The 13964-nt window shown below is 40.3% G+C and overlaps 1 protein-coding gene across 4 annotated transcripts in view; it reads left to right on the top strand.

Annotated features, from left to right (window-relative positions):
* GALNTL6 (polypeptide N-acetylgalactosaminyltransferase like 6) overlaps positions 1-13964 on the top strand; it is a 455987-nt gene that overhangs the window by 196446 nt on the left and 245577 nt on the right. For all 4 annotated transcript variants that reach the window (XM_081875341.1, XM_081875343.1, XM_081875342.1 and 1 more), the window contains exon 5: positions 6429-6595. In XM_081875341.1, the coding sequence (XP_081731467.1) occupies positions 6429-6595 (167 nt within the window). The remainder of the gene's footprint in view (positions 1-6428; positions 6596-13964) is intronic.

Raw genomic sequence — 13964 nt, 5'->3', positions numbered from 1 at the left:
AGGGGGGGCAATAGAAGGGACAGTGATATAGGAAGGGGCATTATGAGCAGAGAAATGGATTGATGCTTCATCGTCTCTCTGCCAGTTATCCCCTTCCATACTTCCCCCAACTTTCAGGTTTGTAGACATTTGCAAGGATAAAGATATCTGAAGACCCAGGAGGAAGAGCATCTGATGTGATTTGGAACACACAAAAAAGGCTGGTGGGGTTTTGTTTAAATTGCCATTGGGCTTCAGTGCACTCAGAATTTGCTTTAGAAGCAGACAAGGTAGTTGATAGCTACTACTTAATGAGGACACTAGGGCAAAGCGCTCACAAAACATGTAATTGTGCATTTGTCTCGAAAGAAGGATGTATCACATAGCCTACTAAATCCTGGTGCTACTCTGCACCGACAGATGTAGTGCTTTCTAATGTTCACCTTCAGCCCATTTAGTGAATATACAACTGCCTAATGATTGCATAGTTAAGAATTCCAACTCATGTGGCTTGTTTTCTCAAGAGTTGTGTCAGAAAGCATTTAATTGTGTTGTTGAGCAAAGTTTAGTTAATTCAAGCCTGGCTGTTCCTTGGCTAAATCATATTATGGTCCCAAATGGACAGGATGCTATTTTGCTGCCCAATGAAGTATAGAACGTAGGCGCAGAATCCTTTAGCTGCTTGCCCAGGCATTATTTTTACATCTTATATTAAATAGCAGCCTACTTATCTATTGAGCATAAGTGGGGAATTTAAAGGTCCAGTGGAAACTCTGAATATTTTCAGATGTATAACAGTTGGCGATGCCCATACTAAATGACCTTCTTCATTCACTGTGGAAACTTGCAGCGCTCAATAGCCCTAAAAATTTCTCATTTCTTGCTTGAGGTAGAATGATCTCCCACATGGAAAAAAAAATATTAATCACATGTTTATCGTACTAGAAGCAATAACAACCACTGCAGCAAAGGAAAAGTTATGAATTTAATACTAACTCTTTCTATTGAAATCACTAAGAGTAACTTTCTCAAAGTTTTACCTGGAAAGTTGAAATACATTAAAGTTGGTCTGTGCCTGAAGGTTAATATGGTGTTTTTGATAAAGCTGTGGGGGGGGGGGACAATCCTAGGCTTACTAGGACTGGGCAATATATCGATATATCGCCCAGGACCCAGTATGAGGAGCAGACCGCAATGTCGGCTTCACTCAGCAGTGCATCGCTGGTGAATCCGCCACAACTCCTGAGTCCCTCTGCGAGCGACTTCCTCCAGTGAGCGTTGCTAGCAGAGGGACTCAGGAGCGGTGGCAGTTTCACCAGCGATATATCACTGTGTGAAACCACCATTCCACTCTGCCTTCATACTGCACAGAGGTACAATAAAGCTGCATCAACAAGGCGCCGATACAGCTTGTTCCTCTGCATCTTTAAACTGCTCAGCTGAGGAGTGTGCGGTTGCTGAGCAGTTAAACGATCCCCCAGCCCAGTGCTGGCTCCCTCGCAAGCAGGGCAAGCACCGTGGATGGCTCTGCTGGGGGTGGGGAGGGCTCCTGATCCCCAGCAGAGCACAGCAAAGGAGCCCCGATGCTCACGCCCCATTCCGCTCAACCACAAGGAGGGGAGCACCAGGGTTGGTTCTGCTGGGGATCAGAAGCCCTCCTGATCCCCAGGACAGCCACACAAAGAAGCCCCGATACTCTCCCCAGTTGTCCACGAGCAGGGGGAGCACCATGGATGGCTCAGCTGGGAATTGGGAGCCCTCCTACACCCCAGCTGAGCCATACAAACAAGCTGTGGCAATTTCACCCGGTGCCTCGCAGGCTGAGGCTAATGCAGCTTGTTTTTTCAACATCGTGGTACATTGCCAGACCACGATGTTTGGCTGGTGATATACCACAATGCTGAAAAGCTGATATCGCCCAGCCCTAAGGCTTACTAGCTAACATGATTTGGTCTACAAAATTTTGATCTCGCTAAGCAATCCCTGTGTTTGTTCAGGTAGCATTGTTCATAATATTACTGACTCCTGATGTTAGCCACACCTTCTGCAATGTCTGCATGGTTTTCTCCCATTATCTAAAGAAGGAAAAATAGTAGCAAGTGAAATGATTTTGGTTTGCAAGGACTCCGCTGCATGTGCTGGCACACAGAAATCAGGGTGAGGGCAGATGATAGGGGCACAGAATAATGTCCATTGTTTTAGTTGAGGTGGAAAAAAGACAGTAGGGAAAGGGTGTGTGAATAAGAGGTTTATAAAGTTATGCACAGCATGGAGAACGGGGATAGAGTCCCCCCTTAAAAAATACTATAACTTAGGATAATCTAATGATACCGTTTTATCAAGAGATTCAGAACAAACTATGCACTGTGTGAGAAACTAAGCCTTGAATTGGCGACAAGAATTGGTGATGGTCACTAGTTTAAATGGCTTTATCAGGGGATTAGATGAATTCATTGAGAATCCATGTATCCATGACTGCTAGTCATTGTGGCTCTAGGCAACACATCGAAGTTCAGAAGGAACAGTATGACCATGAGTGCCAACTGCTTGGGGAACAACAAAGAGCTATTGCTGCAAGTGCCTTGCTTGGGGTCTTCCTGGCGGCATCTTTTTTGGCCACTGTGAGAAGCAACATGTAGACTAGGTGGTCTTTTGGAGTATTGTATTTTTGTGCTTTTGTTACATTTGGACCTCATTGCAAACCTTTCCACACTGAGTTGCTAGATCTGTTCTGGTTAAATATTATGAACCTAGTGAGACAGGTAAGAGCAATGTGGACTAAGCCAGAGCAGTATAGTGGTTAATGTGTTAGACTACGATTGGGATATACCTGGATTCACATGCCTACTCGACCATGAAGCTCATGTGGTAGACCTTGGGTCCATCACTGTCTCTTAGCCTGATCTTCACAAGATCGTTGTGAGGGTAAAGTAGGAGAACCATGTACCCTGTCCAGAGCTCCTTGCAGGAAAGGCAGGATAAAAATATAATAACACAAACCAGCTTTCCAACCCAAACAGTAGTTGGTGCTGTTTAACATATCAAACAGACCCCATGTCATTGGATGATGGATTCCATGTACAATTCCTCATCCAGCTAGACATTAACATTATTTGTCTCTTAATTGCAGAATGTTGCATTTGGTTGATAAATATTAAAAGTGATCATCAGAATAAAAATCCTATCTATTTTTATCTCCTTAATTAGTGTGGGCTTTACCATAATTACTGCGGTGGTTTTAAAAAAGAAAAAAGAAATATATATTTGGATCTGTATAATGTTTCTCTTTATTCACAGAGAATAAATATAACACCTTTTCTATAGAGAGAAGTCAGCTTAAATTCATAAAATGTATGAGCTGCCAGTTATCTGACACCTTTTGACTGATGTGCCATGCTCCATGGAATGAAAGATCAAAACTGACAATTTTTCACAAGCTTCTTTGCTAATAATATTTGGTTTGCTCATCCCTACTAAATGCTCTTTATTATTTTTATATTATTTAATTCTTAATTAGATAGACCTGTATGTCATGAGATATTTTTAATACCAATTATGGTCTAGCTTTCTAGTGATAATCAGCTTTAGTACCTTTTTGCAGACAGTTAAAAGAAAAACCTTCCTGTTCTTCTACTTTCTCATATTAGCAAGCTGTTGCAATGAGAGTGTAAACCAGTTGTTTTCCTGTACAGCCTGGACTGGAAGCAAGCACTGAGGGAAGCTCAAGGTTAGCAGCCTAACCCTAACCTTTGTGCTTGCGGATTCTAAGCGATCTAACAACAGATGCTTTGATAAAGTTGATTACACAGGAAAGTGTGCAGTCACCCATGCTGTGGCTCATAAAAACCAGATTCAAAATGTATTGTCAACTATTTAATAATCTTTCTGTGGTTGTCAGTTCAACCATGAGCCTCCCTAGGCTCAAACCCATCTTTTTTCAAGGTATTTCAAACACAGTCAGTTTATGTAGCAATAGTTTCAGGGTTATGACTACATTTGTTTTTGACTGACTAGTAAGTATCTACCCAGTTTTTCTGCTTTCCCTTCCTTTTAACTTTTTTCTTTATCCAAGTCAGAATCAGTTCACAGAAGAGGCTGCTGGGAAATGTAGTCCCTAGATTTAGTCTTTGAATACACTACAGTGGTACCTTGGGTTACAGATGCTTCAGATTATGCAATTTTGGGTTGCGCACCACGCTGAACCCAGAAGTACCGGAATGGGTTATGTCCAGGTTTCGGTGCTCGCGCATGCGCAGAAATGCTAAATCGCGCTTTGTGCATGCACAGAAGCGCCGGATCACGACCCACACATGCACTAACATGGTGCTGTGGGTTGCGGACGGTGCGGGTTGCAAACGTGCCTCCCACATGGAACACTTCACAACCCAAGCTTCCACTGTATTTAATCCTGCCCATTGTATTAACTGTTGTACAGTTGGGTGTATCAGAATTTAATGTTTGCTTAAGAAGTTTGCTTGTGTGGCATGGGATTTGTCAAATCAGGCCATGGATTACCACAGAAATTGGAAGAATTTCTTCAAAGCTCAAATGGAAGGCACAATTTCACCACACTACCAGTTGCCTTGAAATTCTTACTAGGCCTCCAAAATCTCAAAGAATTTATATTCTGGTTTCATTGGCTTGGAGAGTAGTATTGAAAACGGGCCTGGACAGTAGTATTGGGACCAAGTAATGGTGGGAGTCTACTGGACCCAGGTCTAATTTGTTCCATAGATACTTCCATGGTGCCTGATATGCTGAGGCAGCTTAACTGCAAGATATTCATCAGGTGCAGCTAAACTTCCTGGCTGCAAGTTAGGCAGAAACAATGAATGAGTACCATTTTCTTTCTTTCTCTACATTAACATAGGTTACTAAAAGTAAATCAGTCATCATGCGGCTATTGAATTCTCATTCATATTACTGCTGTACACTGAAAATAGTTAAAAACACAAAAACAGAAAATACATTTAAAACAGAACTGAAAGTGCACAGTGTAGACACTCATGATTAAGACACATTTATCCAGCGGCGAAAGCTGTTGGGACAAAAATATCTTTCAGAAGGTGCAGATGGTGGGTACCTGTTGTATCTCAACAGGAATGCTATTCCGCAGAAGAGAGGCAGCCACATGAAAAACCCTTCTTTGAGTTATTGTGGAGTGGGCTTCTGAAATCTTTTGAAATTTCAGGAGAAACTGTCCAGCAGTCCATAGCAATCTACTGAATGTCACTGTTTGACCAGCTGACCTGTATGCGATTAATTTTGTAGCCCATTACAAATAATGAATAGCCACTCTTTGATCATTGCTTAGTTCCATAGTTGATGCACTACTGAAGTCTTTGTATGTTATTTTTTGTAAAATGATGAACTTTTAAGTATGTAATTTTGTAGCTGGCATTATATAAATGCAGTTGGTGTCTAATTAAGAAGTTCATGAAATACCTTTATGTCTTTCCATTTCCATTTGAATGTTCACTTGCACTTGCCTGCTGATAGAAGCTTTTCTCTCCAGAGGCATATTTGCAGTTACACTTTACATTTAATGGTGCTGATTATCCTGAGTGTTTAGCTGCATTGCTCGACTTGCATTAGCTCTCTCTATGCTTTTGAATATGAATGAACTAAAAGAGGAACTGAAGGAGATATTTGAAGACAAACAGTAGATGTTGGCTTTGATTCATGAAATCCAGGGGGGGAAATGTGTTCTAAACCTCTTCCTTCCTGTTGAATAATTCTGATAATTAAGAATGACCAAAGTAGTGTCATACTGTGGACCATACTAAAATTGCAGAGTTCCATTTCTCACTGGTTAATTAAATTCCAAAACTGATTGTTGAACTGGCCATATATTTTATTTAGTATCTCTTTACTTTGCATTTTATATCTATTTTAAAATGGCAGATAAACCAGTCCTTTATGTAAGAATAGGATACAAATACCCATGAGTAACTAACAAAGGAATGGATTAGTACAGTGACTGATAGGTTATGGGCAGCTGGGAAGTACTGGCGTCAATATATTTATCTGAAATGATAGATGTGAATATCAGAAATAAGGAACACTGCATTCTTATTCACACTTACTTGGGAGTAATTCCCTACAGAACTCAATAGGACATACTTTCCAGTAAGCATGCATAGAATTGGGTGGGGTTTTTTTCTTTACTGTGCGAAATATAAAGCATTCCTTTAAAAGAGGGAATTTCTCTTAAAATGTTGTCTGTCAATTATAGCAAAAGACTTGATCTGCTTTCCAGTACGAAGTGTATGCTACGATATTGATGGCCAAGGCAGACAGATTGGTGTTGGAGGGTACCCACAGTAAAAGGCATTTGAACTGTTTGAACATTTGCTCTCCCGATTTCTTTTATAAGAAATAACATTTGAAAGGTACCAAACCTGTCTTTATCATATTCTTACATGGTCTTTTTTCTTTCCTGTCCTCAGCTGTAAGCACAAGGTATACTTGGAGAAGCTTCCAAACACTAGCATAATCATCCCATTTCATAATGAAGGTTGGACTTCACTCTTGCGAACCATACACAGTATTATCAACAGGACTCCAAGTAGCCTAATAGCAGAAATCATTCTCGTGGATGACTTCAGTGACAGAGGTAAGACAAATACATTCACCACTTGCGCAGTATAGTTCTCTCATATAAATCAGAACAAAATCACTCTTTTCTATGGGGGAAAAATCATATTACTATGATTTGCTTGAGAACTATGTGTTCAATTAGGTGTCCTTGGTAAGATTGCTCTGTTCATTTGTTTTTATCCAATGTCTGATATATTTTATACCAAGGGCAAAAGAAGGTTTAGGAGTCTCCTGTGTCCTTTTCCTAAAATAGCATGGCTGGTTTGGTGCGTTGTTTCTGTAGTTTGCCAGATAACTAATGCTGAAAACATCTTTTTTGCTCAGTGTTATTCTTCTGAGTAAAAACCCATTAACTTTGACCTTTTGGGGAAGCTGTTTATCAGATTTCCCACTTTGTATTTTATTGCATGAGACAGCTTGATTTAACTGTAATGCCACAACAACATAGCAGTACATTACAATGACGGTATTATAATTCAGTATGTTGGGAGCTGGAAAGCAAAGCTTACTTCAAGATATGGGCTCCCCTAGATTAACTGGGCACAATCCAGGCAGAGTCAGATGCACCTCCATTTGCTTAACTTTGAACTTTACGGCACAATCCTATGCATGTTTACTCATAAAAATTCACACTGAATTCGGTGGGTCTCAGTACTTCCTTTTAAGTAGAGAGCAAGTGTGGTATGGTGGCTACAGCTTCAGAGTGGGATTAGGAAGCCACCAGGTTCAAATCACTACTTAGCTATCAAGTTCACAGAATGACCTTGAGCCACTTATTGTCTCTCAGCTCAGCCTATAAGACAGGGTTGTTGGAAGAATATAGTTGAAGGAAGTGAACCATCTATACTCCCTTGAACTCCTTGTCGGCAGCCATGTGTCCACTGCACCCACCCTTGGTGGAAAAAAATAAATCTCTAAACAGCCCCGTGAGGGCAGAGCATGCTCAGGCAGCATGGATTGGTAGCTTTGGGAGCAGAAAGAAAGAGGAGGAGAAATTAAAACAGGCTGGGGTGAAATGGAGCGGCATTCCACACTGTAACATTTTGTTGTTTTGCTACAAGGTCATCTGTAAATATATAATTACAGTGCTTAGAATTGCAGGCCAGAATTGCAGTATTAGGCATGCCAACCTAGTAGGAAGTCCCACTGAAGATAGTGATACTTACTTCAAAGTAAATATGCATAACATTCTGCAGTACATTCCATTAATTCACTGGTATTTTGGCTACAATATTAAGCCTACATACTAGGAAATATTTCCTGTTTAACCCAGTTGTTCCTGCTTTCCAGTAGACATGCTTTGGAATAAGATGGGAGATGATTCTATGTACCTAATTAATCTGGTAGGAGCCCACTTAAAGCGAGACAAAATGTGATATGTGGAAAGTCTTTAACTGTGTGTGTGTTCTTAAACAGTTTTTGTCTGTGTCATTAATTTGTAAGCTGAATAGACATACCTTTGTTCTCTTATCAGAGTAAACATAAACATAAATGAAACTACTCTCTGCTCTGCACATTAATCAAATTAACTGATGGTACAAGCCAACTGTTACTGTTTCATGGTTTAACATTGTGAAAATCAAATAGCTTTCTTTCCATGACAAATGTGTGTTCATTGTTGGATTTGATCTAAGGTGTTCTGCACTGGATTTTTATTGTTCATAGCTGTACATGTTTATTAGAGGGATTGTGCCGCGTGTGAACAACCTTTTTCTGGTACTTGTTTGGAACTTTTGACCCACGCAAAATGGATTGTTGTGACATTTATATGACATTGGTAAGAGCAGTGGAAGACAAATGGGATTCTTGAATCAGAGCTTCTTGGATGGGAAGCCCTGTTGCTAAGGCAGTTCTCAGACGTCTTAGTGAATCAACATTGTGATGGAGTGTGTCTCGGAAAGAATTTCATTTTACAGTTTTGAAGCTAAAACCGAGGTGCGGCATATGCATCTCCCTGTCTTTCATATCACTGTCAGCCTCCTTGCAATGTGAATTTTGATGGACTGTCTCGCTTCGCATTAGGTAGCTTAGCTGCAATCATATAATACAGATGGTGCACATTTGAAAGCATCTATTCGGTGACCAAAGGCTTCAAGGAACTAGAGAAATATAAGACAGCATTGTGTAATTTCAGTGAACTTTTCAAGAGAATGAGAAAATTGTGTAAATATATGTGAGGTTCAACAGTATTTTAAAACTTCTTTGTACACAGAAAGCTATCATATTGTGGTGAAGTGTTCAGCCTAGTCTTCTTAACCCATACGCTATTTTCCATATGCAAGGAATTTTCTAGTGGGGAAGCATTTTGATATGTGATGTTCCACCTGCAGGCTGAAGTGGTCCTTTGCAAGGAAACCTTTACCACTTTATCCTGAAAGTTAGAAAGGGTAAAGTGGTAAAGGTTCCCTTGCCGTTTATACAATAAACTGGGCCTGAGAGTATCAACATTTCTCCATTGACACCAAATTGGCTGTCCTTAACAATATGCCATCTCAAGTGTCCAGGTGAAACGTTTGTGTTGTTGTAAAGCATTTGTTGGTCCAGCTGCTCTTCTTTTCTCTACACAGTAGCCCCCACTACAAAAGTTGACACATATGTCACCTCATATTACCAGAGTGACTCCCTTTCTACTTCACCATACCATATTAGCATAAAAGTGACCACTTTTCCCTCTTAGAATTGTATGCTTATGCATGTTACTATGGTAACACATGGCAATGCACTTTGCATATGTGCTTAACAGCTATGGCTTGTTAAATGCAGGTGTGAAACCTCTTTCTGGTTCTTCTATATTATACTAAGGAGATGAGCTTTCTCCCCATAATGCTGTGTTGCTTTGGAGTCTTTTGTGCTTTAGGGAAAGGAGCTAGGGACTTTTATGGCCATTCACACCCCTTAAAATGTTTTCAAAACATGATTTGGAGTTAATCATTGTCTCGTAAGACCCTTTATTGAAAAAAACTTTTCTGCAAAAGTCTGCTGAGAAGAAATTGCCAAGAGACAAACAAACTTGTCAGAACTGCAGTTATTTAGCAAGGTGGTAAATGTTTAGCACCTTGAAAGGACTGTAAAAATAGATGAAGGGAATGGTTATGCATTTCCAACTTTATATTCTTATCTAATGCTAATACTGAAGTAAAATAAAGGGCCTTCAGTGAAAGACAAGAAAAATATTTTACTGCATAGCATACCACTGAGGATTCTGCCAGACTACCTCTGAAAAGTTGTTTTGTACTTCTTTATTTTTTACACATTTTTTTTCCCTGACCCAAAATCTTTGGGTTGTTTGTGCATAACTAGCAATAAATTCTGGCATTTAGATAATGGGAAACTGGAAGGACAGGAACACTTTTAAATCTTGGTAGGTCTCAAATGAGAGGGCTAGTGTTGGAAAGTAGAAAGACGGGAGCTGAAATGATAGTCTATTTGACAATATTTCCATTAAGAATTATGTGTCAGTTGACTGTGTGAGAGTTATGCTACCTCCCAGCCATACTACATTGCAACTCCTTACCCTACATATGGGATGGTATTGCTGTGCTGATATTAAGGTTAGATTGTATCTCATTATGTTTTTGCAAAGATTGCCTTTAGTATCTCTTAGTATGTTCTTCCATTTGTGAGCTGTCTAATCTGCGGCAGCCATATTTGTTTTGCATCTAATTGACATAAGACAGACCTTCTGACATAATTGGTTTAGCTTGCTTTTAGAGGGATTAAATCTGTTCTACTGCAGTCACAAGGATAGTCAGAAACACAGCCTTTGATGATATGCTAATAATGACCTTTGCAAGTCAGCCTTTTGTTTTTTTTCTTAATGTCTGCATTAGCACTGCCAATCCTGTCAGCAGTTAACAGTGGATGCCTAGTGAGTAATCTTGAAAATCCCCATTTGTCAAGCAGCTATGTCTTTCAATACCTCTGGTTCTCTGCAGCAGTTTTTCAACTAAGGCATGTTGTTAATTGGATGAAAAAGCATTCTTAACTGCTGAATTCTTTTCAATAGTATCAAAAGTTCTTTTCTTTTTTTAAATTTCACCCTGAGCCGTTGATTAGCATGAAAAGGTGTTTTGACCTGATATTCCACTCTTTAACCTTTCAGATCAACACATACTGTACCTGATAAATAGATGTGCATGTTGTCCTTCTGCTAGCTGGGGTATCCAGTGTGGCACCTTCCAGGTATTTTAGATTCCAGTTCCCATCAGCCCAAGCTAACATTGGTCAGAGATGATGGGTGCTGGGGACCACAACATCTGGAGGGCACCATGTTGACAAGCCTTATGCAAGTGGAGCATGCAGCCTACCAGGACCAGCCCAAAACATTTTGCTACCTGAGGCAAGTCAACAGTGGAAGGCAAACCTGTCACCCAGCTCTGGGTGGGACGACTCTGCGGGCTGACATAGCTGAGCTGGAGTAGAGGGTTGGCTGGGAGGGGCCTACACATCCTGCCACTGCTGCCTCCTTCACCCCATGGTGGTTTCTGCAGGGAAGCAGCCAGGCTTGAAGCCCTGCCCATGTGGGAGGCAAGATCTTTGCAGTGCTGAATCTGCAGCAGAAGTGGCAAAGGTGCATGAGGACATTGCTCTCTTTACTTTGTTATGACTTAGTTGTTATTTCTGTTTAAGAATTTCCTGCCTGGCTTGCCTCAGTGCTTTTGTCATCTGGAGCCATCAGCTTGTATGTGATTTTATCCTTTACTTTTTGCCTGTAGCATCTCCAGACTCTCCTTCCCCACTCATGTGCAAAAGAAGTATACCCTGTTTTGATCTGTAAAAGCTCTATTGAGTCCACATCCTGTTTCCATTGTGGCCAGTCATACGTTTATGGGAAGCTATTAGGATGCACTAGCTTTTACACATTTCAAAACTTAAGTTTTATGGATTTCATAAGGCAGGGTAAATCCTCTACCACCACCTTTGGAAGTTTAGCAGAACACCAGTTTTAATTTGGCATGTCCAAATTTGTGAAATATTCTCATTAGAACAATGAAATGATTTGGGCAGTGAGGAAGAGCCAAAGATGCTGGTTAAAAGTCAGAAACAAACTCTCTTCCCTAGCAATTAGTTGCATGGCTTTTTTTTTATTGCAAATGAAATCTCCTCTATTTTGCTTTCAGACAGCTACTTTGATCAATATACCATTGATGTGACACATGTTTCTAGATGGTTGGCTTCAGGTCTTGGACAAGCATATTGGCTTCTGATGTGATGAAAACTTCTACAATAATTCATTATGTTGTAGCAGGCCTCTGTTGCAGAAAGTGCTCCACTCCTATTATGGGAGATTCCTTAATCCCTTCCATTGTTGCAAATCTATCTTCTCTTGCACATACTTTAAAAAAAAAAAAAAAAGTTTGCAATATTGTATTATACTGCTAGTATTGCCAGGAGCAACTTCTGGTTCATTCTTTTTCTTTGTTCAGCTGACAAAATAGGTATGTGGAATAGCATAATTTAGTTCTGCTACTGCTATAGTATGGCAGGGCTGGCAGAACACCTCACCACTGCTCATTCTCTGTCTGTCTGGCATCTGGTTGCTGCCTGCTGCAACAAATTTGGCAGTACATTGGTAGTGCCAGTGCACATCATGGTCTAACTGCATCTCTGTCCCCTGACTGAGTCAGGGGTTTTCCCCAAGTGGTGCAGTCTATAACACACTGGGAAAAGGTGACTAGCAGTCATTCTACACCAGCAACAAGCAAGGGCCCTTTTAGAAAGACCTTTGATCCTCCTTGCCATGAGATGGGTTCAAGATTGCTACCTGGGTTGTCTCCATCATAGTTCTGATCCTGATTTGACTGATACATCACTTTTGACACATTAATGGGTACAGATTTGGCAAAGTAGTTAGTAGCAGTAGTGGTAATAATAATAATAATAATAATAATAATAATAATAATGCATAACATATCATTAGCACTTCTGAGTGTTCAAAGCACTTCCCATACATATTAGATATTAATCAATTTTAAGAATTTTGCTTCCCAGGACAGGTGTTAAATTGCCATACCTAAGTTACAAAAATTCTCTTATCACCAGTTACTGCTACCAGGCATGATCAGCTTGCCAATTCTGTATACTTTTGAGATCCCCTTGGTACGGTCACAAACCTCCTTTCTCTCTTCAATTTTCTGGCCTTTTGGCCCTTAAAGATGTTTCTGACAACTAATGATAGCATTTCATGTATCTGTTAAAGTGGGCCACAGCCCACAAAAGCTTCAGTATTTAAATTTGATAGATGCCACACAACTCATGGTTACTGTTGCAATGGACCACCGTGGCCACAATGGATTCTTGTAACTCTTATAACAACCTTGTAAGGTATGTGGGTCAGTAATGGTATCTCCACGGTTGGGTTAGTGGCCGAGGATAAAAGAAAGACGCTTGTCCAAGGCTATCTGGTGATTTCATGACAAATGAGATGTTTGAACCATAGACTTCTAGGTTCATAGCTCAATCTCCGTCACTGCACTAGATGATTAATAGCACAATCCTGTGCCTACTCAGAAGTAAGCTTCACTGACTTCAGTGGTGTTAATCCTAGGTAAGTGTGTATATGCTCATTTATGTAGGAGCAAGTCCTATTGAACTCACTTCCAAGTAAATATAAATAGGGTTGCCATATTTCAAAAAGTGAAAAGTCGTTTTTGAGCTAGGAAATTCGCCAAAATCTACACTTCTGACTGTATAAGTGGATTTAATAAACAATAACTAGTACATGTACAAATATGTTTGCACCAGAAGTCTTGTATAGTACAGTGGTACCTCAGGTTACAGACGCTTCAGGTTATAGACTCCGCTAACCCAGAAATAGTACCTTGGGTTAAGAACTTTGCTTCAGGATGAGAACAGAAATCGTTTGGCGGCGGCACAGCAGCAGCGGGAGGCCCCATTAGCTAAAGTGGTACCTTAGGTTAAGAACAGTTTCACGTTAAGAACGGACCTCCAGAACGAATTAAGTTCTTAATCTGAGGTACCACTGTATCGGAAGCAATGTTCCTACCTAGAAAATAGTTTGGTGACATTTTTAACCCACAACCATGTATTTGAGCAATTGGCTGTTATGTTACTTTACGATCTGCTTGAGCTTTATCTATTCATGATATGCTGCTAGGTGCAGAGTTGTCTACTGCTGTTTAGATCATGTAATCTAATTTACTCTGTCAAGGATTCCAAGAAAGCATGAGTTGCCAGCATGGGCTTTGTCTAAGTGTGTAATTTTATTTTGAAGCCACAGCTCTGGGAGAGTGGGTAAACCCCCTCAATGTAGGTTTCATGCACCAGCAAAAAGTTTTCCTAATTTTACCAAGAATAGCTGCCTGAGAACAACTTTTTGCAATCTAGAAGGGATCATCAGTCATCCATCCCACTTGAGAGCTGTG

This window comes from Podarcis erhardii (genome assembly GCF_964252035.2).
Source record: "Podarcis erhardii genome assembly, chromosome: 9".
NCBI lineage: Eukaryota > Metazoa > Chordata > Lepidosauria > Squamata > Lacertidae > Podarcis > Podarcis erhardii.
This window is presented reverse-complemented; position numbering and strand designations above follow the sequence as displayed.